The sequence below is a fragment of the Quercus robur genome, chromosome 5 (genome assembly GCF_932294415.1).
Source record: "Quercus robur chromosome 5, dhQueRobu3.1, whole genome shotgun sequence".
Classification (NCBI taxonomy): Eukaryota; Viridiplantae; Streptophyta; class Magnoliopsida; order Fagales; family Fagaceae; genus Quercus; species Quercus robur.
Window position 1 is genome coordinate 62,829,758 of NC_065538.1, and position 23,384 is coordinate 62,853,141.

The following is a 23,384-nucleotide window of genomic DNA, read 5'->3' on the forward strand; positions in this document are numbered from 1 at the left end:
AGAGTTAAACAAATAGTGTAAAACCTCCTGGTTGGATTTACTTGAAAAAATATTTTGGATTCATCATGTGACTAATTTTTATGTCAAGCAAATTTGACAGAGCCTGTTGTTCTCAACAATCCATGGATATATAAATATAAATATAAATACATATATATATATATATATATATATATATTTATATATAAAAGTGCTCCTGTTATATTTTGTTTTAAAACCTTCTCTAGAGAGACTTTCGGGTTTTATGAACTACAATAACATTCATTTTTCCGCGGTTACTTTGCCTTGGATAATGTAATCACTTTCTTAAACTTCTCTTCTGCGTTGTTTTATTGGAGATAACTTTAATAGATCTACATTTTGATTATATATATCATCACTTATCATACATTTTAATTAAAAGGGAAAAGGGTGGAAAAAAGTGTTGTAATTATCCTTTAAAGTAAGAAAAGAAATGAGTTTGCAAATATGCCATGAATTTTCTCCCAACAAAGGGAATCTTGTTTGGAAATTCTCATCCACAATAAAGAAGAAAATGATCAATAGTCTCCTCACTTATTTTGTACGTACAATATCAGTCTTATTTATATGTGTTTTCTTAAATTCACTATTGTTAGCAGCTTGTTGGCACTCCCTTATACACAGAGTGCTTGGGGTTTAGGGAAAAAGAGTTCAAGATGCGGGGTTAGCAGTATGTTGTAATTATCTCTAAAAAAAAAATCATTATTGTTAAGATTCTCTTTAAATGTGCGGGTTCAAATTAATTTAACTAGTAAAGTCTCATATTACCATATAAGAGATTTAAGATTCAAGCATTGCTTATGCTAAAAATTAATTCGTGTCTTAACTAAATATAAGTTATAAATTAATTTATGCCTTAGCTAGATAATAGAAAAAAATTATCCCTCAATAAAAACACATTTATTATGAAAAGACTAAAAAGTGTAATATCAAGGACTCCACACTTTTTGATTAACTTTATTACCGACTGCTAAAGTGTCGTTACGTTCTTTTCGGTAATTGAAGGTATATTTTCGGAATTAAAAAATTACACCCATATTTATTCTAAAAAAAAAAAAATCAAAATCAAAACCGCCCAACTGCACAGGAATTAAAAAAAAAAAAAAAAAAAATCATATCAAGCCCTATATATATATATATATATATGGGATAACGTTTGATTTTCTTCCATTCTCGTCTCTTTTCTCAGGCGATATTAATCACAGTAGGTGTGCGTTTAGGTTGCACTTAAAAATTAAAATTATTTTATTATTTAACTTATTTTTATAATTATTCATAATTTAACTATACTTTTAATGTTATTTATGGTCCCATCATACTATTTTAATTTTTATCTTTATTTATAATATTTTTAACAATAATTTTTCACTTTTAACAAAAATAAACGGGATTTAGATACCCAATACCAAAAAAAAAAAAAACCTTAGAAATATCATCATGGAAGAAATATCATTACCACTCCACTGCCCAAATCAAAATCAAATGCAAAAAATACCAATTTCGAGAAAACCCAAATCCCAAAATGCCACCGAAGAAAGTTTGGAAGAAAAAAGAGCCTTTTCCTCCTCCTCCTCCTCCTCCTTCTGCTCCATTTTCTGCTCCTTCTTCATCTTCGAAAAAGCAAACTAAGAAAGTATGGAGGAAGAAAAAGGAGACCACCCGGAACTGGCTGGAACTCCCAAGGGACGTGACGGCGTCGATTCTACACAGACTCGGGGCAGTCGAGATACTGGAGACCGCGCAGAAGGTGTGCATGCTGTGGCGCAGTCTCTGCAAAGACCCCTCCATGTGGCGCGCCATCGACATGCGCAATAGCTACTGCACACGTAGTCTCGGTGACCCCATTAACATGCCAATGCGATACTGTCTCGAGAAGATGTGCATTCACGCCATCGATCGCAGTTTCGGCCAGCTGCTAGATATCAACATCGAGAACTTTGGCTCAGACGAGCTCCTCATCTACATTGCCCAAAGGTACATTTTTTATTTTTTTATTTTTTTTTCCATCTCGATTTGTGATATATCTGTTTGATTTTGTTCTATTCATTTGATTTTGGTGTAATTTGATTTGTTAAAGTACGAATTTTTATGTGTTTTAAATGACAATTTTGTACTATGAAATAATAATTATTAAGTCTACTGTTCAACTAATGAACCAGTGGACTAGTTTTGTTGACTACGAAAAGTACTCCTAAAATACTATTGTTTTGGACCACTTGAACAAAGATCTCAATAGGTCACACCCATGACTACTGCTGACTCTCCCAGTTGTCCATATACCCCAAGCTACCCCACACCTATGACTCTTCAAAGTACCACGACCATTTCCTCAATAATGCTTGATTGAAGAACACACTCTGCAGCTTGTTCACCCCTTAAATCCAACCTTTCGAAGTTATATTCAAACTACAGACCCTGTACCTAAATCTACAAGTATTATTAAACTTTAAGCACACCACAAGCACATGTATACAGGTTGTTTCTAATTTGTCCTACACCAATGATCACTTGTATCAAAGAGAGAAATAACTTTACTTGTTCTTTCTTCTTCAGTAAAATTTGGGGTGCTATTAGTTTTGTCACTCTTTAACAAAATGAGTGGTTGTTACAACCACATTGTACCTCTTTTTTTGGATATTAAATGCACATTGAACCAAATATCAATTGACGAAATAAGTAATTTGCATCTTCAACAATTTGCAACAACATTGAACCCTTTTTTTTTTTTTTTGGTTATTTGGGCAAGCTTGCTTATGTTGTTAGCTGACACATGGTCACAAGTACTTGGATTGATAGCTTCAAAGTTAGGTAGGAAGCTTGGGTGATTTGGCCTAGAGAATGTTCCCAACTAGTTATGTTGTTTTCTTTTCTTTCAAAGATTTTTCTGTGTACAATAGAAAATAGACAGCTTACCAATACATTGCAGCCCTCTTATAGAATTATGAGTCACACTGGACTGGAGGTCCTAAAGAAAATCTCTTTGATGACTTACTGCAGTTCACAATCTATATGGTGGGTTCAAGCTATTTGCCTCCAATATAGAATTTGTAGCTGCAGAATTCTTCCACATTTTTGTATTGACTTGTCTGTTTATAACTTCAAGTTCATTTTTTATCACATCCTTGGTATTTATGCAGTTCAAGTCAGCTTAGACGCCTTCGTCTTGTATGTTGCGATAGCATTTCAGAAAAGGCATTGAGGGAAGCAGCTGCAAAACTTCCATTATTGGAGGAGCTAGGCATTACGCTTTTTTTATTGCCAAAAGAATCTCTGGAAGATGTGGGGCGCTGTTGTCCTCTTTTGAAATCATTGAAATGGAATCAGAAGTGGGATGCTGCTGACAAAGAGTGTGATGAGGAGGCGGTTGCTATTGCAAAGAACATGTGCGAATTACATCACCTCCAGCTTATTGGAAATCAGCTGACTAATGATGGCTTGCAGGCCATACTTGATGGTTGTCCTCACCTTGAATCACTTGACTTAAGGAGATGTTTCAATGTCACTTTGTCAGGCAATTTGGGGAGAAGATGTGCTGAACGGATTAAAAACTTGCGGCATCCCAATGATTCCATGGATGGTTATGAATTCATTGCTGAACAGAGCTTGTATCTTTCCAGTGATTCCACTGATGACTATGAATTCGTTGATGACATTTATGATGATGATGGATCTTTTGATGATGACTTTGATGACATTCATGATGAAGATGGATCTTTTGGTGATGAATATGAATTTGTTGCTGACATACATGATGATGATGGATCTTCTAATGAGGAATCCAACCACATTCATGATGATGATGGATCTTTTGATGATGACACAGACAACATTCATGATGATGATGAATCTTTTGATGATGACTCTGACGACATTCATGATGATGATGGATCATTTGATGATGACTCTGATAACAATCCCATCGACTCTGATGATGATGAATCTTTTGATGACGACCCCGATGATGATGGATCATTTGATGATGACTCTGATAACAATCCCATTGACTCCGATGATGATGAATCTTTTGGTGATGACCTCGATAATGGTGAATCTTTTGATGATGACTCTGATAACGATCCTATCTACTAGTATCCAATTAATGACCTCAGAGTTTTTTGGCTAGTCCTTTTGTATAGTGCATCTACACAAAATGACTTTTGTGCTATACTTTTGAATATTTTGTGTTAGGAGTACTTTGGTGATTAGATTTGAAATTTTTATTTATAGTCTCTAATTAACTAATATATCATATCTCTGAAAATGCTATTCAGTAAACGTATCATTACATTCCAGCAAGTCTTAAATTATTAAATAACCTCATAGCTGGACTTTTGTTTTGTTTTTATTATTATTATTATTATTATTATTAATTTTTCTAATTCGATAATTACAACTTACAACAAGGAATGTGGGATTTGAATTTTGGATGTTATGGACACACGATAAAGTGCAAATTAATTAAGTTACAAGACTCTTAACTTATAAAATATTTTGGATCCATTGTATGACTAAATTTTATGTCAATCATCTTCTCAAAGAAAAATTTTATGTTAAGCAAATTTCATAGCATCATTTCCCATGATAATGCAATCACTTTTGTAACTTCTCATAATTTTTTCCCTATTGGAGATAACTTTAATGGATTCACAATTTGATTTTTTTTTTTTTTTCTAAACATGTTATTATACATTTTAATTAAACGAATAAAAAAAAAAGCCTCAGTGTTGTAAACATCCTTTTAAGTTTTAAGTAAGAAAAAATGCCACTCTAATTGAGATTTAAGGCTTTCAAAAAAAAAATACTAAAACTGAGTTAAAAGCAAGATTTAGAGCATATCATTGCAAGGTTTTCTATGTGATTTTAATTGGGCCTACTCATAAGCAAATTCTGGGTCTCATGAATCGAAAAGATGGGTTTTGAAAACTTTCTTTTGTTTCCTTATAAAGCCCATTGTTATTTTTTGAAACTGAAAAAAAAAAAAAAAAACCATATTAATTTTATTTAAATAAAATAAAATATTATAAAAAAAAAAAAAAAACCAACCCGCCCGATTGTATAGGCATTTAAAAAAAAAAAAAACGTGTCAAGCCATATATATACCGATACCGATATCCATAACTTTCTATTTTCATTTTCTTTCATTCTCTCTCTCTCTCTCTCTCTCTCTCAAAATCTCATCTCCCAGAAACTACGGCACACCAAATCCAAAACCCTAGAAATTCCAATTCTCAGCGCCGAACCCAAAATCCAAATGCCGAAATTCAAATTCCGAGACAATCCCAATCCGAAAGTGCCTCAAAAGAAAGTATGGAAGAAAAAGGAGCCTACTCCTTCTTCTTCTTCTACTTCTTCGTCTTCTTCGAAAAAGCAAATTAAGAAAGTGTGGAGGAAAAAGGAGATTCCACGGAACTGGCTGGAGCTCCCGAGGGACGTGACGGAGTCGATTCTCCAGAGACTCGGTGCGGTCGAGATCCTCGAGACCGCACAGATGGTGTGCACGCTGTGGCGCAGTATCTGCAAAGAACCTTCCATGTGGCGCGACATCAACATGTGCAATCTCTGCGAATGGGAAGACGGGCCATCCTACCCCCTGAAGATGTGCCGCAACGCCGTCGATCGCAGCTGCGGCCAATTGCGAGGTATCAACATCGAGTACGTCGCTAACGATGAACTCCTCAATTATATCGCCCAAAGGTAACTTCTTCTTCTTCTTTTTTGCTTAAATTTTTGTTTTTGTATTTTCAGTTTTTGATATTTGGGTTTTTTTTTTTTTTTTTTTTTTTTTTTAAAATATTATTTTTATAATAAACTCTAGAAAAACCAAATGCAAATGCTAATTTAATAAAATGATTTCTAAGTTGGGTTTTTTGTTTTCAATAAATTATGGTTGACTTTGTAATTTGGGGTATCCGTAATTTTTTTTTTTCTGGGGCAAACGATTAGTCTAGAACTTTATGATTGATTGCGTTTGGATACTTGAATTTGGATTTGAAATGCCAAATTAACTATCATGGGCACTTTAAGGCTAGGATGCACGGACACGCCATATCTGTGCTGTGTCGTAAAGATGTCCTATCTGTTGTATCACGTTATGATTTTTCAAAAATTGCTCTACCTTTACCCGTGTCTGTGTCTGTGCATCCTAGCTTTAAGGTTGGTGTTTACCCATGAATTAGGAGTCCAAGTCCTAATAGATATTACTCAAGAGCAAGGTAGTCAAAGATGAAAGAGGCCTTGTATTGCCTAAGGCGTGAGGCGACAAAAAGGCTCTAGCCCGAGTAAAGCAAGGCGCCACATTCTCAATATATTTATTATACATATAGAATTTAAATCATATGTACCTAGTGTATTATAATATTATAATGAAGTGTTTTTCAATGTGTATCAAGAAGATATTAGGTCCATCAAATTATTTCAAAATGGGTTTAGGCTCTATCAGTTAGTTCAGTTAGTTCTAACAATATGATTTACAATAAGCTTCAATATAACAATAAGTCTTTTAAAACAAATTTGTAAATTAATTTAACTAACAATAGGTTTTATAACATGCCATTTGAAATTAATAATTTAAAAATAGGTTTCACAACAAACTTTTTATTAAAAAAAAAAAAAAAAATTAACTTAAAAAAAAATACTTGAGGTTCTCGCCTTAGCACCTTTTTCATGGCTTAAGGCAGTCGCCTTGCTCACTTAGACTCTAAAGGCGAGCGCCTCACTAAAGGCACCTCACTCTAGAGCCTTTAAGGCACCTCGCCTCACCCAGGCGCCTAGGCGAGTGCCTGGCTTGCCTTTGACTACACTGCTCAAGAGATATTCAGATTTTGATAATAGGAATCATGTTGTGTTATTGAAATCATGCATGGATAGAGTGTGTCTCTCTCTATCACTGCCTCTGAATAGCCCAAAGTTTTCTCTTTTCTTCTCTCTTTTTTGATTTTGAATAATGTACATGAATAATGTGTTTATGTCATGTGATGTATTTTTCTTTACTTTTTTTATAACTAAGTCATTTGTTGAGCTCATTGTTCAATTCTTTTTTTTTTTTCTTTGAATATATATAACTTGTTTGTATATTTTTTTGTATTAATTATTTTAGTAACTATAAAATGTATGAAATAATAAGTCTCAAGTCTACAATTCAACTAATGAACTGGTAGTGGACTCAATAAAGCAGTGAAATAGTCTTTTAATCAGGTCAATTGTTGGTTCTATTTTGATAACTATGCAAGTTACTCCTACTTATAAAAAATAATCAATAAGTACATACAAAAAAGAAAGGGACTGAATTAAATTGTGCCTATTCTTTTGGACCACTTGAATAAAGATCTCAAGTGTTGGATTTCAACTCAGAGTCTCAGGCTCAGTAACAATTAGCTCCACTCTATTAAAGATGCCACTATTCCTTTTCCTCCAAATTATCCACACATTAAGCAAAGAGGTGTGCCTTCCGGACAAATGAACTCCTATGCTTTTCAAAGCAGCTTCTCCAGCCAAAAAGAACAACGATAACCCTCTTAGGCTGTTAGGCATCATGACTGTATTCCAAACATTACAAAAGTAAAAAGCCCATAATTCAGGAACCATTGTGCAATGGGTCAACAAATGATCCATTGTTTTCCTGTAACATTTGCACAATACAACACTAATATATGGAAGTTGTCCCTCTTTGTATGAGATTGTCCCTTGTCTAGGTTTTTTACCAAGCTGCTGTCCACAAAAAACGAAAGGCCAAATTACAAATTGCACCCTCAAATTCTGTTCCTCTCCATTGTCCATTGACCCTGAGCTTCCCTTCACCAATAATTCTTTTTCAAAATTGATCTTTTGCCTCTTTAAAGTACCACAACCATTTCCCTAGATAATGCTTGATTCTTTAAAAAAAAAAAAACCTATATTTTATTGGAGAACACACAGCAGATTGTTCACCCCTTAAATCCAACCTTTCAAAGCTATATTCAAACTATAGACCCTAGACCTAAATCTACAAGTATTATAAACTTTAAGCACACCACAAGCACATGTATACAGTTTGTTTCTAATTTGTCCGACACCAATGATCACTTATATCAAAGAGAGAAATGACTTAACTTGTTCTTTCTTCTTCAGTAAAATTTGGGGTGTTATTATTTTTATCACTCTTGCACACAATGATTGGTTGTTGCAACCACATTTAACCCCAATTTTTTGGATATTTAATGCATATTGAACCAAATATCAATTGACGAATAAAGTAATTTGTACCTCCTACAATTTGTTGTGTGTCTTGGATCAAATGATCAGATTGACTGTTCAAACTACCTTTGCATAATAATGCCTATTGTTCAGCAATCACTGCATTTGGGCTCCCTTCTTAATGTTTAAATCAAGGAATTAAAAATGCTTGAGGAGTACATATATATCCTTTATTTTCCGTGGAGGAGTTACAAACTTGGAATAGTTTGCCTGTTTTTGATATTTGGGCAAGCTTGCTTATGTTGTTTACTGATGGTCACAAGTACTTGGATTGATGGCTTCAAATTCAGGAATGAAGCTTGGGTGATTTGGCCTAGATAATGTTCCCAACTAGATACGTTGTTTTCTGTTCCTTGAACAATTTTTCTGTGTACAGTAGACGCACTGCAGTTCACAATCTATATGGTGGGTTCAAGCTATTTGTCTCCAATATTGAATTTGCAGATGCAAAATCATTCCACATTTTTGTGTTTACATGTCTGTTTAGGAAAAAGTTTGGCTCTAAGAATGTTTGGAGCTATCTTATTTCAACCTACTATGTGACAATTGAAAAGACCATTCAAATGTTGTTTTAGCTACATTACTTTTTTAATGAGTCATGTGACTTGTTTAAATAATACACATGGATAGTCTTATGATTTGCCATAATAGGTTGGAAAAGATAGCTTCAAATAGTATGGAGCCAAACTTTGTCCGTCTGTTTATAACTGCTGGTTCATTTTTTTATCACATCCTTGGTATTTTTGCAGTTCGAGTCAGCTCAGACGCCTTCGACTCTTTGATTGCTATGAAATTACAGATGAGGGATTGATTAAAATGGCTGAAAAACTTCCATTATTGGAGGAGCTGGACATTACGAGTTCTTTACTGTCAGTTGAAACTATTGAAGCTGTGGGGCGCCATTGTCCTCATTTGAAATCATTCAAATGGAACCATGTTGTTTATAGACTCCCTGGCATACAATGTGATGAGGAGGCAGTTGCTGTTGCAAAGAACATGCCCGAATTGCGCCACCTCCAGCTTATTAGAAATAGGCTGACAAATGATGGCTTGCAGGCCATACTAGACAATTGTCCTCACCTTGAATCACTTGACCTAAGGAAATGTTTCAATGTCACTTTGTCTGGAGATTTGGGAAGAAGATGTGCACGGATTAAAAACTTGCGGCTTCCCAATGATTCTACTAATGACTGTAGATTCATTGTTGAAACTTCTGATAATGGATCTTTTGAGCAAGACATTCCGTTTTGGATGTTGGGTATAGATGACCTCTCTGATGATTATGAGTGTTACTACGACAGTGATTACTCCTATGATGATTACTTTAGAAAATACAGTGAGGATTGGGAGTATATTGGATGACCTCTCTGATGATTATGGGTATCAAGGATTCTCAGGGGACACCAATTTCTCCTATGATGATTTCACTGAGTATCAAAACTTTGAAATTATATTTTTTGACAAGTCCTTTTGTATTGTGCGCACCTAAACAAAATGACTTATTATGTGCTCTGCATTTCAGTATTCGGTACCAATATTTTGAATTTTATTTAGACATGAAGTTTGAACTTATATAGTTTCTAATAAACTAATATTAATATATCCTAATTATGCAAATGCCGTCGTTCAGTAAAAGTAACGTGACATTTTGGCAAATCTTAAATTAATATATAACTTTATAGGTGGACTTTTGAAAAGGGGTAAAAATAGAGTTGAAAAAAAATGGTGTAATAAGATCTCCTAGTTGGATTTATTATATATATAATTAGGATCCATCCTGTGACTAGTTTATATGTTTAAGCAAATTTCATAGGGCCTACAATTCCTAGGAATCTCTCACTATGCAAAGATTTTTTTTATTTTTCCTTCTCTGAAGAGTAAAGGGTAATTTTTAGGTACTTTCAGAGTATGGAGTATGATGCTCTCTCTTTTCATATATATGATAGCGTTTACTCGTTAAATTTATGGTAGGGTTCATCATAAATGTGAAAAGAGAGAATATCATTTTCCTGTACTTTAAGAATACTTAAAAATTACATTTTATATTTGGTTTGATAAATGACATAACTTTATTGAAAAAACAAGGACTATATTATGGGACCATTAACAATTGAACTCTCAAATTAAACGGTGAATGATTAAGCAAAGATTCAATAAGATCATTGTTAGGTTGAAACATCTTGGGAGTCCATCTAGATTTTTTGGCTAGCTTTATGTTATTAACGTTCGGTTCGTGGAGTATTTTAATTTGGGCATTCATTATTGCACATTACTAATGTAAATCAATAGTTTATATTAAATATGACAGAGAGTACATTAACGAGATTATGACTTATAGTATGACAAAAAATACATTAACAAGCTTATAGTTTAATTAGTTATCACCTTTTTATATGTCCCTGACATTCTCTCTCGGTTGAAATGTCCCTCCCCATTACAACTATTCAATTATCAAAAATATTCTTGAGGTCTTTTTTTTGTTATTAAAAAATTATTTAGGGAACTAATAACACAATATTTATTTATTTATTTATAAAAATAAAAAATAAAAGCCGCCCGATCGCACAGGATTTAAAAAAATCGTGGCAAGTCATGTATCCCTTCCATCATTTAGTGCCCGTTTGGTTCCGCTTTTTCAGCCCAAAACGGGCGTTTTCAAAAAAGTTAAGCCCGTTTCTGCGTTTGGTAAGTTCAAAACGCAACTTTTTTATAAAAGTTGCGTTTTGAACTTTTAGAAAAGCTGAAGAGAAAACGCGCATAGAAAATGGACCATCGGCGGTCCATAAATGAAAACGCGCAATGCGCGTTTTCAGTAGGTTACCGTTGCAAAAATAAAATTACGGAAATACCCATCAAATAGCACAAACCCACGGCCACAATCCAAAAACACATACCAAAAATACACATAGAAAGACAGAAAGAAAGAAGAAGAAGAGGAAGAAGAAGATTAAAATCAACGAGACCCCCAAACAGAAAACCACCACCACCATTTCAAAAAGAAAAAAAGAAAACCAACCCATAGAGAAATACCAAATCAAACCCAGCAACCAAACACAACAAATACCCAAGCCAATCCTCAACCATAGAGTATAGAAACCAAGATTCAACGCAGAACGTGGTGGCAACTGGCAAGCAACTCTTGCCCAACAACCTCGCTGAGACCATCGCCGATCACCGTTCCTCCCTCTGTAGCTTCTTCCAGTGAGCAATTGTCAATTTATCAAACACCTTCCGTGGCTCTCCACGCCACGCTGACGACACCATTGAAATCGCCCTCAAGCCCACAGTGTTCAGTTCAGGTCCGCGAGCAATTTGCTTCACATAAGTCAAGAAGCGGAAGTGGAGATCTTTTGGAAATCAAGTGGAAAAAAAAAAAAAGACAGAGAAGAAATTGAGAGAGCCGGAGAGCTTTGGAATTGAGAGAGCCTTCTGGAAACAAACAGAAAAGGAAAAAGGAAAAGGAAAGAATGAGAGAATGAGAGAGCCTTCTGGAAGGTGGAGGTGTAGGAAAAAGGAGAGGGTGTGGACAAAAGAGTGTACACGTGTGTGGTGGGATAAAATACAAGAGAAAAAAAAAAGAAAAAAAAAAAAGGAAAAGGTAACGTATGGAGGAAAAAAAAAAAAAAAAAAAGAGTATTAGAAATCACAATTTCAAAATATTACCACAATATTTTCACAATAAATTTTAAGTAATTAGCTAATATTGATGAGTAAAGTGCATAATTTTAGTAATGAGTTCAAATTAGAACTAGTAATAACTTTTCATATAAGATTTTGTTATGATTCTTGTGAAAGTATTGCAAAAAATATTGTGAATGTAACACTTTTTGTTGAAAAATATAATTGTTGAAAATGAATAGAAAAAGAAAAATAAATATTAAAAAAGAATAAATTTGATTACAAAATAAAAATTAAAAAATTGGATAGGCAAAAGATAAATGTCATTATTGATTGTCCAAACAGCACAAAAATTTGTCTAACCTGCTGGAGATGCTTTTATATATACATTGTCCTTTTTAGTAATTTATCCCTTAAATTGTCACTTTTATAAGTACTAGCCAAACACTCAGCTTTTTCAAAAAGCACTTTTTAACAGTTTTTACCAAACACTCAACTTTTTGAAAATGCACTTTTTCAATTATGCACTTTTTTAAAACTCCACTTTTTCATTATGCACTTTTACAAAAAAACTGAACCAAACTCACCCTTAATTCAATTGAGTCAAAATTCTCAAACACACCCAAATTCCAAACCCTAGAAAGTCCCATTTCCATTTTCCAGAATTTCCCTAAGTATGTAAAATCTGAACCACGAGAATGGAGTCCCCATCTTCTTCTTCTACTCCTTCTACTTCTACTCGTAGTGAGCAGTACAGGAACTGGCTGGAACTTCCGAGGGACGTGACGGCGTCGATTCTGCAGAGACTGGGAGCAATCGAGATCCTGGAGAGCGCGCAGAAGGTGTGCATGCATTGGCGCAATCTCTGCAAAGACCCCTCCATGTGGCGCGACATCAACATGTGCAATCTCTGCAAAGGGGAAGACGGGCCATCCTACCAGCGGAAGATGTGCCGCAACTTCGTCGATCGCAGCTGCGGCCAATTGCGAGGTATCAACATCCAGTACGTCGCTAACGATGAACTCCTCAATTATATCGCCCAAAGGTAACTTCTTCTTCTTTTTTGGTTAAATTTTTGTTTTTGTATTTTCAGTTATTTTATTTTATTTTTATAATAAACTCTAGAAAAACCAAATGCAAATGCTAATTTAATAAAATGATTTCCAAGTTGGGTTTTTTGTTTTCAATAAATTATGGTTGACTTTGTAATTTGGGGTATCCGTAATTTTTTTTTTGGGGGCAAACGATTAGTCTAGAACTTTATGATTGATTGCGTTTGGATACTTGAATTTGGATTTGAAATGCCAAATTAACTATCATGGGCACTTTAAGGCTAGGATGCACGGACACGCCATATCTGTGTTGTGTCGTAAAGATGTCCTATCTGTTGTATCGTGTTATGATTTTTCAAAAATTGCTCTACCTTTGCCCGTGTCTGTGTCTGTGCATCCTAGCTTTAAGGTTGGTGTTTACCCATGAATTAGGAGTCCAAGTCCTAATAGATATTACTCAAGAGCAAGGTAGTCAAAGATGAAAGAGGCCTTGTATTGCCTAAGGCGTGAGGCGACAAAAAGGCTCTAGCCCGAGTAAAGCAAGGCTCCCCATTCTCAATATATTTATTATACATATAGAATTTAAATCATATGTACCTAGTGTATTATAATATTATAATGAAGTGTTTTTCAATGTGTAGCATGAAGATATTAGGTCCATCAAATTATTTCAAAATGGGATTAACATGGTTTAGGCTCTATTAGTTAGTTCTAACAATATGATTTACAATAAGCTTCAATATAACAATCAGTCTTTTAAAACAAATTTGTAAATTAATTTAACTAACAATAGGTTTTATAACATGCCATTTGAAATTAATAATTTAAAAATAGGTTTCACAACAAACTTTTTATTAAAAAAAAAAAAAAATTAACTTAAAAAAAAATACTTGAGGTTCTCGCCTTAGCTCCTTTTTCATGGCTTAAGGCAGTCGCCTTGCTCACTTAGACTCTAAAGGCGAGCGCCTCACTCTAGAGCCTTTAAGGCGCCTCGCCTCACCCAGGCGCCTAGGCGAGTGCCTGGCTTGCCTTTGACTACACTGCTCAAGAGATATTCAGATTTTGATAATAGGAATCATGTTGTGTTATTGAAATCATGCATGGATAGAGTGTGTCTCTCTCTATCACTGCCTCTGAATAGCCCAAAGTTTTCTCTTTTCTTCTCTCTTTTTTGATTTTGAATAATGTACATGAATAATGTGTTTATGTCATGTGATGTATTTTTCTTTACTTGTTTTATAACTAAGTCATTTGTTGAGCTCATTGTTCAATTCTTTTTTTTTTTTTCTTTGAATATATATAACTTGTTTGTATTTTTTTTTGTATTAATTATTTTAGTAACTATAAAATGTATGAAATAATAAGTCTCAAGTCTACAATTCAACTAATGAACTGGTAGTGGACTCAATAAAGCAGTGAAATAGTCTTTTAATCAGGTCAATTGTTGGTTCTATTTTGATAACTATGCAAGTTACTCCTACTTATAAAAAATAATCAATAAGTACATACAAAAAAGAAAGGGACTGAATTAAATTGTGCCTCTTCTTTTGGACCACTTGAATAAAGATCTCAAGTGTTGGATTTCAACTCAGAGTCTCAGGCTCAGTAACAATTAGCTCCACTCTATTAAAGATGCCACTATTCCTTTTCCTCCAAATTATCCACACATTAAGCAAAGAGGTGTGCCTTCCGGACAAATGAACTCCTATGCTTTTCAAGCAGCTTCTCCAGCCAAAAAGAACAACGATAACCCTCTTAGGCTGTTAGGCATCATGACTGTATTCCAAACATTACAAAAGTAAAAAGCCCATAATTCAGGAGCCATTGTGCAATGGGTCAACAAATGATCCATTGTTTTCCTGTAACATTTGCACAATACAAAACTAATATATGGAAGTTGTCCCTCTTTTTATGAGATTGTCCCTTGTCTAGGTTTTTTACCAAGCTGCTGTCCACAAAAAACAAAAGGCCAAATTACAAATTGCACCCTCAAATTCTGTTCCTCTCCATTGTCCATTGACCCTGAGCTTCCCTTCACCAATCATTCTTTTTCAAAATTGATCTTTTGCCTCTTTAAAGTACCACAACCATTTCCCTAGATAATGCTTGATTCTTAAAAAAAAAAAAAACCTATATTTTATTGGAGAACACACAGCAGCTTGTTCACCCCTTAAATCCAACCTTTCAAAGCTATATTCAAACTGTAGACCCTAGACCTAAATCTACAAGTATTATAAACTTTAAGCACACCACAAGCACATGTATACAGTTTGTTTCTAATTTGTCCTACACCAATGATCACTTATATCAAAGAGAGAAATGACTTAACTTGTTCTTTCTTCTTCAGTAAAATTTGGGGTGTTATTATTTTTATCACTCTTGCACACAATGATTGGTTGTTGCAACCACATTTAACCCCAATTTTTTGGATATTTAATGCATATTGAACCAAATATCAATTGACGAATAAAGTAATTTGTACCTCCTACAATTTGTTGTGTGTCTTGGATCAAATGATCAGATTGACTGTTCAAACTACCTTTGCATAATAATGCCTATTGTTCAACAATCACTGCATTTGGGCTCCCTTCTTAATGTTTAAATCAAGGAATTAAAAATGCTTGAGGAGTACATATATATCCTTTATTTTCCGTGGAGGAGTTACAAACTTGGAATAGTTTGCCTGTTTTTGATATTTGGGCAAGCTTGCTTATGTTGTTTACTGATGGTCACAAGTACTTGGATTGATGGCTTCAAATTCAGGAATGAAGCTTGGGTGATTTGGCCTAGATAATGTTCCCAACTAGATACGTTGTTTTCTGTTCCTTAACAATTTTTCTGTGTACAGTAGACGCACTGCAGTTCACAATCTATATGGTGGGTTCAAGCTATTTGTCTCCAATATTGAATTTGCAGATGCAAAATCATTCCACATTTTTGTGTTTACATGTCTGTTTAGGAAAAAGTTTGGCTCTAAGAATGTTTGGAGCTATCTTATTTCAACCTACTATGTGACAATTGAAAAGACCATTCAAATGTTGTTTTAGCTACATTACTTTTTTAATGAGTCATGTAACTTGTTTAAATAATACACATGGATAGTCTTATGATTTGCCATAATAGGTTGGAAAAGATAGCTTCAAATAGTATGGAGCCAAACTTTGTCCGTCTGTTTATAACTGCTGGTTCATTTTTTTATCACATCCTTGGTATTTTTGCAGTTCGAGTCAGCTCAGACGCCTTCGACTCTTTGATTGCTATGAAATTACAGATGAGGGATTGATTGAAATGGCTGAAAAACTTCCATTATTGGAGGAGCTGGAGATTATGAGTTCTTTACTGTCAGGTGAAACTATTGAAGCTGTGGGGCGCCATTGTCCTCATTTGAAATCATTCAAATGGAACCCTGGTATGTATAGATTCCCTGGCATACAATGTGATGAGGAGGCAGTAGCTGTTGCAAAGAACATGCCCGAATTGCGCCACCTCCAGCTTATGAGAAATGATCTGACAAATGATGGCTTGCAGGCCATACTAGACAATTGTCCTAACCTTGAATCACTTGACCTGAGGAAATGTTACCATGTCACTTTGTCTGGAGATTTGGGAAGAAGATGTGCACGGATTAAAAACTTGTGGCTTCCCAATGATTCTACTAGTGACTGTGGATTCATTGTTGAAACTTCTGATAATGGATCTTTTGAGCAAGACATTCCGTTTTGAATGTTGGGTATAGAACCTCTCTGATGATTATGAGTGTTACTACGACAGTGATTACTCCTATGATGATTACTTTAGAAAATACAGTGAGGATTGGGAGTATATTGGATGACCTCTCTGATGATTATGGGTATCAAGGATTCTCAGGGGACACCAATTTCTCCTATGATGATTTCACTGAGTATCAAAACTTTGAAATTATATTTTTTGACAAGTCCTTTTGTAAAGTGCGCACCTAAACAAAATGACTTATTATGTGCTCTGCATTTCAGTATTCGGTACCAATATTTTGAATTTTATTTAGACATGAAGTTTGAACTTATATAGTTTCTAATAAACTAATATTAATATATCCTAATTATGCAAATGCCGTCGTTCAGTAAAAGTAACGTGACATTTTGGCAAATCTTAAATTAATATATAACTTTATAGGTGGACTTTTGAAAAGGGGTAAAAATAGAGCTGAAAAAAAAATGGTGTAATAAGATCTCCTAGTTGGATTTATTATATATATAATTAGGATCCATCCTGTGACTAGTTTATATGTTTAAGCAAATTTCATAGGGCCTACAATTCCTAGGAATCTCTCACTATGCAAAGATTTTTTTTTTTTTTTCCTTCTCTGAAGAGTAAAGGGTAATTTTTAGGTACTTTCAGAGTATGGAGTATGTTGCTCTCTATTTTCATATATATGATAGAGTTTACTCGTTAAATTTATGGTAGGGTTCATCATAAATGTGGAAAGAGAGAATATCATTTTCCTGTACTTTAGGAATACTTAAAAATTACATTTTATATTTGGTTTGATAAATGACGTAACTTTATTGAAAAAGCAAGGTCTCTATTATGGGACCATTAACAATTGAACTCTCAAATTAAACAGTGAATGATTAAGCAAAGATTCAATAAGATCATTGTTAGGTTGAATCATCTTGGAGTCCATCTAGATTTTTGGCTAGCTTTATGTTATTAAAGTTCGGTTCGTGGAGTATTTTAATTTGGGCATTCATTATTGCACATTACTAATGTAAATCAATAGTTTATATTAAATATGACAGATAGTACATTAACGAGATTATGACTTATAGTATGACAAAAAATACATTAACAAGCTTATAGTTTAATTAGTTATCACCTTTTTATATGTCCCTGACATTCTCTCTCGGTTGAAATGTCCCTCCCCATTACAACTATTCAATTATCAAAAATATTCTTGAGGTCTTTTTTTGGTTATTAAAGATTATTTAGGGAACTAATAACACAATATTTATTTATTTATTTATAAAAAAAAAAAAAAAAAAAAAACCGCCCGATCGGACAGGATTTAAAAAAAATCGTGGCAAGTCATATATTCCTTCCATCATTTAATTCAATTGAGTCAAAATTCTCAAACACACCCAAATTCCAAACCCTAGAAAGTCCCATTTCCATTTTCCAGAATTTCCCTAAGTATGTAAAATCTGAACCAGGAAAATGGAGTCCCCATCTTCATCTTCATCTTCATCTTCTTCTTCTTCTACTCGTAGTGAGCAGTACAGGAACTGGCTGGAACTTCCGAGGGACGTGACGGCGTCGATTCTGCAGAGACTGGGAGCAATCGAGATCCTGGAGAGCGCGCAGAGGGTGTGCATGCATTGGCGCAATCTCTGCAAAGACCCCTCCATGTGGCGCGCCATCGACATGCGCAATCACGAGTACTGGGACACGCCTTTGGACCTCGATCACCTCGAGAAGATGTGCCGCCACGCCATCGATCGCAGCTCCGGTCAGTTGCGTGATATCAGCATCGAGTACTTCGGCACTGACGATCTCCTCAAACACATCACCCTCAGGTCTCTTCTATATTTTCTCTCAATATGCTCTCTCAATTTCATAATTAATACTCAGTGATTTTTGATATATCTGTCACATTTTGGTTTTTTGGTGTAATTGGAATTGTTCATTTTTTGTTTATATCTTTGGCTAACATATAATTTAGTCCCTGAACTTGTACTTCAGTTGTCAAATCAAGTTGGCGTCGATTGACTCTAAATTGGATAATTGGCCAGGGAACTATAGCTTAACTTGCACTTAATTCTTCTCATGTAATTGGAACTGTCTTTTTGTATATAATCTGTTGTATTTGTTTGGGATTCTGTAGGCTACTTTATTCCCGTTTTGCATGAAGTAGTCTCTTTTGAATAAAATCTTAAAAAAAAGGATTTTGGAATAAGGGATATTGAAAAGAGAACTGACTGACCCATTTAAAAGATTTGTGCCAGTGAACTCTTTTTGATTGGTCTCGATGTTGGGGTTTCTAGGATTGCTCATCCAACATAGATTTCCTTGTCTCTCTTAGAATAGCTGCTTGATCTTTGTTCTTTTGGGTTCATCATTGTGAACTCGTTTTCCTTTATATATATATATATATATATATATAGAGAGAGAGAGAGAGAGAGAGAGAGAGAGAGAGATGGGTTCAAGTTACACCTGGTATAACTTCAAAAGAGTTACACCTTTTTTGGATCATTGATTACTATTAGATTTAAGGGTGAAAACACACTCACGGTAATGTCATTATTATTCTCTAGAAATTAGTGATTTAGGCAGTAACTCTTCTTACCAACGCAAAAAAAAAAAAAAAAAAAAAAAAAAGCCATCATGTTCTTCCTCTCTCACATAATCTTCTTGCTCTCGTGCAAACAAATCATAAGGAAGCAAGACAAATGTTGATTGTATATTTAGCTACTTAGGTTTGCTGTGACTTTCACTGTAGAGGTTATTTTGGAGTATGGCAAGCATTAGAGACTGTGGGGCCATATCATGGAGGACATTAAGGTTCAACTCCAAGGTGGTGGTCCTTGGAGTGTTTGTTCATTATACAAAGAAAAATAACGCCACGAAAGTACTAGCCTATTTTGCCATAAACCATGATGCTTTGCATATATTGATGTAAGGGAGCCCATCTTTTTTAAGATCATTCAAGGACCATAGTGGGAGATGATGATATGGCTAAGAGATAGTATCACGTTGTTAGAGCACTAATTTTTTAAATTGACTTTGGCCATGCGTTCTTTTTATCTGCAGAAATACTCATCCTCAACAATTTTTCTCTAAAATGATTGTGACTATTTCTAAAATTTTCCAGTAGAAATCAATGATGGTGACCTGAAAGTACATAGTGCAGGAAAATAGATGTGAGAGAGGATGAGAGGAAGAAGATGATGATGTGGAGGAAAGTGGGAGTTAATGCTGAGTTTTTTTTTTCCCCCCTTTAATAAGAAGAGTTAATGCCTAAATCCCTAATTTTTAGAAAATAATAATGACATTACTATGAGTGTTTTTTCACCCTCAGATCTAATAATAATCAATGGTCCAAAAAAAGGTGTAACTCTTATATATATATATATTGTCAATATAACATTATAACTACACTGATTACCTATCAAAAAAATAAAAAAGAGATCCCAGCTTTAAAAATCACGTGCAATTTTAATATTCCATTATTGAGATCCCCCTCGTTTATTTGCTCCAAATACATATGCACTGAAGTGTCTTTATATACAGCAATTGAATACAAATCTGGGTATCTCTCTTTCAGTACATGATTACTACACTCTAGGTTCATGACCCATTGGGTGACTATAACTTACAATCAAAAAACAAAGAGAGTACAAGATTACTGGGCCTTGTATAGAAATTTACCCTATGACCATCCCCAATCTCATAACAAATGTACCTCGTGCACTTATCCTATCCCACCCTTACACTCCTCCATAGGCCACACCCATGAGCATTACTGGTGTGTACAATTTACATTGTCCATTGGCCCAAGTTTCCTCATCATTTTACCCTTATACTCCTCCATAGGTCACACCCCTGACTACTGCTGATAGACCCCATTGTCCATTGACCCCAAGTTTCCCCAATTCCCGCACCAATCACTCTTCTTCAAAATTGATCTCCTGCATCTTCAAAATATTATGACCATTTCCCCAATAATACTTGATTGAAGGTGTATAATTTTCTCACCCCCAATCCCCCCATATTTTATTTAGGAACACACTCAACAGCTTGTTTTCTCCTTAAAAATCCAATCTTTTCAAGCCATATTCAAGCTAAAAGCCCTATACCTAACCCTAAAATCTACAAGTTTTATTGAGTATAAAGCACTTCACAAGAACATGTATACATATTTCTAATAATCTAATCTGTCCTACACCAATGACCACTTATGTCAAAGAGAAAAATAGGTTAACTCTTTTTTTTTTCTTCATTAAAATTTGGGGTGCTATCAGTTTTGTCACTCTTGCGCACACTGAGTGGTTTGTTGTATACTTCATGCACATTGAGCCAATTATCAATTGACGAATAAGTAAATTTGCATCTCTTGCAATTTGTTGAGGACTTTAATCAAACTGATCATTTAAATTACCTTTGCATAATATTGCCTATTGTTCAACCCTCAGTACATTTGGACTCCTTTCATGTTTTAATTAAGGATTTAAACATCCATGAGGCTTGTGTAATTCATTAGAACCTAGGTCTGTTATAATTAGGTCTAATTGGTGCAGCAGTGACTTCTCTAAAATGATGCCACAAGTGCAATTTTATTATGTAGTATTATAGTTGGCCTATATTAAAGAAAGCCTTTTTTTTCCCAAGTATCAGCATATGTAAACTAATACTCATTTATAGGGCTATGACTATATGTTACTAGATACTGATTACTAGTCTACTACTTTAGGCTGTATTCTGTGTTTTCAATTGATGTGTTACAAACTTGGGATAGTTTGCTTGTTTTTGATATTTGGGCAAGCTTGCTTATGTTGTCAGCTGACACATGGTCACAAGTACTTGGGTTGATAGCTTCAAATTCAGGTAGGAAGCTTTGGGCATGGGATTTTATTAATTGGTTTCGTGGATGATTTGGTTTAGAGAATGTTCCCAACTAGATAGACAGCACAACACATTCAAGCCCTCCTATAGAATTATGAGCCCCAATGGGCTGCTGGTTCTAGAAAAATATTTCTTTGATCACTTACTGCAGTTCACTATCTATATATGGTGGGCTCAAGCTATTTGTTCTCCAAAAAGGGATTTGTAGATGCAGAATTCTTCCACAATTTTGTATTTACTTTATAACTGCTGGTTCTTTTTTATTTTATTTATCATATCTTCTGGTATTTTGGCAGTTCAAGTCAGCTTAGACGCCTTCGTCTTGTTTCTTGCTATCACATTACGGATGAGGGATTGAATGAAGCAGCTGCAAAACTTCCATTATTGGAGGAGCTGGATATTACAATTTGTTTATTTTCAAAAGAACCTCTGATGGCTTTGGGGCGCTGTTGTCCTCTTTTGAAATCATTCAAATTGAACCGGCAGGGGATTAGAAGCGTTCACATAGAGTGCGATGAGGAGGCAGTTGCTGTTGCAGAGAGCATGCCTGAATTGCGCCACCTCCAGCTTTTTGGAAATCAGCTGACAAATGATGGCTTGAATGCCATACTTAATGGTTGTCCTCACCTTGAATCACTTGACCTAAGGCAATGTTTCAATGTCAATCTATCTGGGGATTTGGGAAAAAGATGTGCTGAACGGATTAAAAGCTTGTGGCGTCCCGATGATCCCACTGATGACTATGAATTTGCTGCTGAAATTGATGATGGTGGATCTTTTGATGAAAACGACCCATCTGGTATGTCGGACATAGATTACCTCTCTCTCTCTGAGGGTTATGGGCATTATGAATTCTCAGGGGAAAGCGATTTATCCGATGATGATTTCACAGACTATGATTTTTATGACTACGGAGATTACTATTTTGGCTAAGTCCTTTTGGTCCTTTTGTAAAGTGCGTCTAAAAAAAATGACTTGTGTGCTCCTGTATTTGTGTATTTGTCTACCGATATTTTGGATAGTTAATAATCTAATTAATATATCCTACCCATGCAAATGCCGTCCATTATGAAGCAACGTTATATTTTCAGCAAGTCTTAAATTATTATACGACTTTATGGCTTGACTTTTCGAAGGGGAAAAATAAAATAGAGTGTATATATTTGTTTTGCACAAATTTCATAGCTCCTACTATGGTTAGTACTCTTATCATTCTATTGATATATGGGTCTCTTGTGTGTGTCTGTGGAGAAGCCCCCTTATAAACGCCGAGGCACTATGATTAAAATACATTAACACGCTTGAGGTTAATAATTAGAACCCACAAGTTACCATCCACACCTTTGAACTTGACATTTATAAACTTGTACGGACACAATCAACATTCTTTTTTTTTTTTTTTAATGATATCCAATTTATTTCAGAACGAACAAATATCATACTCTTTTAAATTATTTCTTCCGTTCTAATAGATTGTTTTGATTGCACAAGTGTCCCAATGACTGAATTATAATAATTATGGCAAGAATGAATCCGGTGCTCTGTGCACTGTGAGAAGCCAATCGAAGCTGCATTTCTCGAGCTTGGGTAAAAAGCAATTTTATCCATCTCTGAATGTACACCCAACGGATTATTTGATCCATATTGATGCAATGGCCAGGTGAAGAAGACTGGCGCCTACTAAGATATGGACATTTAACAAAAGTTTGACACGAGTATCCTACCAAATCCAATGCACAAGAATACTAGAACTAAGCCAGTTCCTAATAAATATATGTGCGATACGCTGTCTACATAGTCAATGATAAATAAACAGAATCCAAATATGAAAAAAGGAAAAGGAAAAAAAAAAAACTTTAAAGC

At 34.7% G+C, this 23,384-nt stretch overlaps 3 protein-coding genes across 9 annotated transcripts in view; all 3 read left to right on the top strand.

The window, feature by feature from the left end:
• LOC126726617 (F-box protein SKIP19-like) overlaps nt 1-4,241 on the top strand; it is a 30,821-nt gene extending 26,580 nt beyond the window's left edge. For 4 of the 5 annotated variants that reach the window (XM_050431899.1, XM_050431901.1, XM_050431900.1 and 1 more), the window contains one exon: nt 3,159-4,241. In XM_050431899.1, the coding sequence (XP_050287856.1) occupies nt 3,159-4,110 (952 nt within the window). In that variant the 3' untranslated portion in view covers nt 4,111-4,241. Of the gene's footprint in view, nt 1-1,469; nt 1,996-3,158 lie in introns of those variants that run through there. The other variant, XM_050431898.1, reaches the window with a different exon arrangement.
• Nucleotides 4,242-5,144: 903 nt separating this feature from the next.
• LOC126726618 (putative F-box/LRR-repeat protein 23) lies at nt 5,145-9,825 on the top strand. The gene is made up of 2 exons (XM_050431902.1): nt 5,145-5,715; nt 9,003-9,825. The coding sequence occupies exons 1-2, from the start codon at nt 5,273-5,275 to the stop codon at nt 9,613-9,615; spliced, it is 1,056 nt and encodes a 351-aa protein (XP_050287859.1). The 5' UTR covers nt 5,145-5,272; the 3' UTR covers nt 9,616-9,825.
• A 2,628-nt stretch (nt 9,826-12,453) lies between these two features.
• On the top strand, nt 12,454-22,578 carry LOC126726619 (F-box protein SKIP19-like). Of its 3 annotated transcripts, XM_050431904.1 has the most exons (3): nt 12,454-12,606; nt 18,166-18,475; nt 21,818-22,578. In XM_050431904.1, exons 1-3 carry the CDS (start codon nt 12,570-12,572, stop codon nt 22,452-22,454), a joined length of 984 nt encoding a protein of 327 aa, XP_050287861.1. In that variant the 5' UTR covers nt 12,454-12,569; the 3' UTR covers nt 22,455-22,578. The 3 variants fall into 3 exon arrangements, with proteins under 3 accessions (XP_050287861.1, XP_050287862.1, XP_050287860.1); XM_050431905.1 differs by lacking the exons at nt 18,166-18,475; nt 21,818-22,578 and adding an exon at nt 16,145-16,965 and having other exon boundaries at nt 12,454-12,916; XM_050431903.1 differs by lacking the exon at nt 12,454-12,606 and having other exon boundaries at nt 17,988-18,475.
• Nucleotides 22,579-23,384: the final 806 nt, after the last annotated feature.

Coding starts and splice junctions, on each gene's coding strand:
- LOC126726619 (XM_050431903.1), top strand. CDS start 18,117: ATGGAGTCCCCATCTTCATCTTCATCTTCATCTTCTTCTTCTTCTACT. Junction 18,476..21,817: donor CTCAAACACATCACCCTCAG/GTCTCTTCTATA, acceptor GTATTTTGGCAG/TTCAAGTCAGCTTAGACGCC.
- LOC126726618 (XM_050431902.1), top strand. CDS start 5,273: ATGCCGAAATTCAAATTCCGAGACAATCCCAATCCGAAAGTGCCTCAA. Junction 5,716..9,002: donor CTCAATTATATCGCCCAAAG/GTAACTTCTTCT, acceptor GTATTTTTGCAG/TTCGAGTCAGCTCAGACGCC.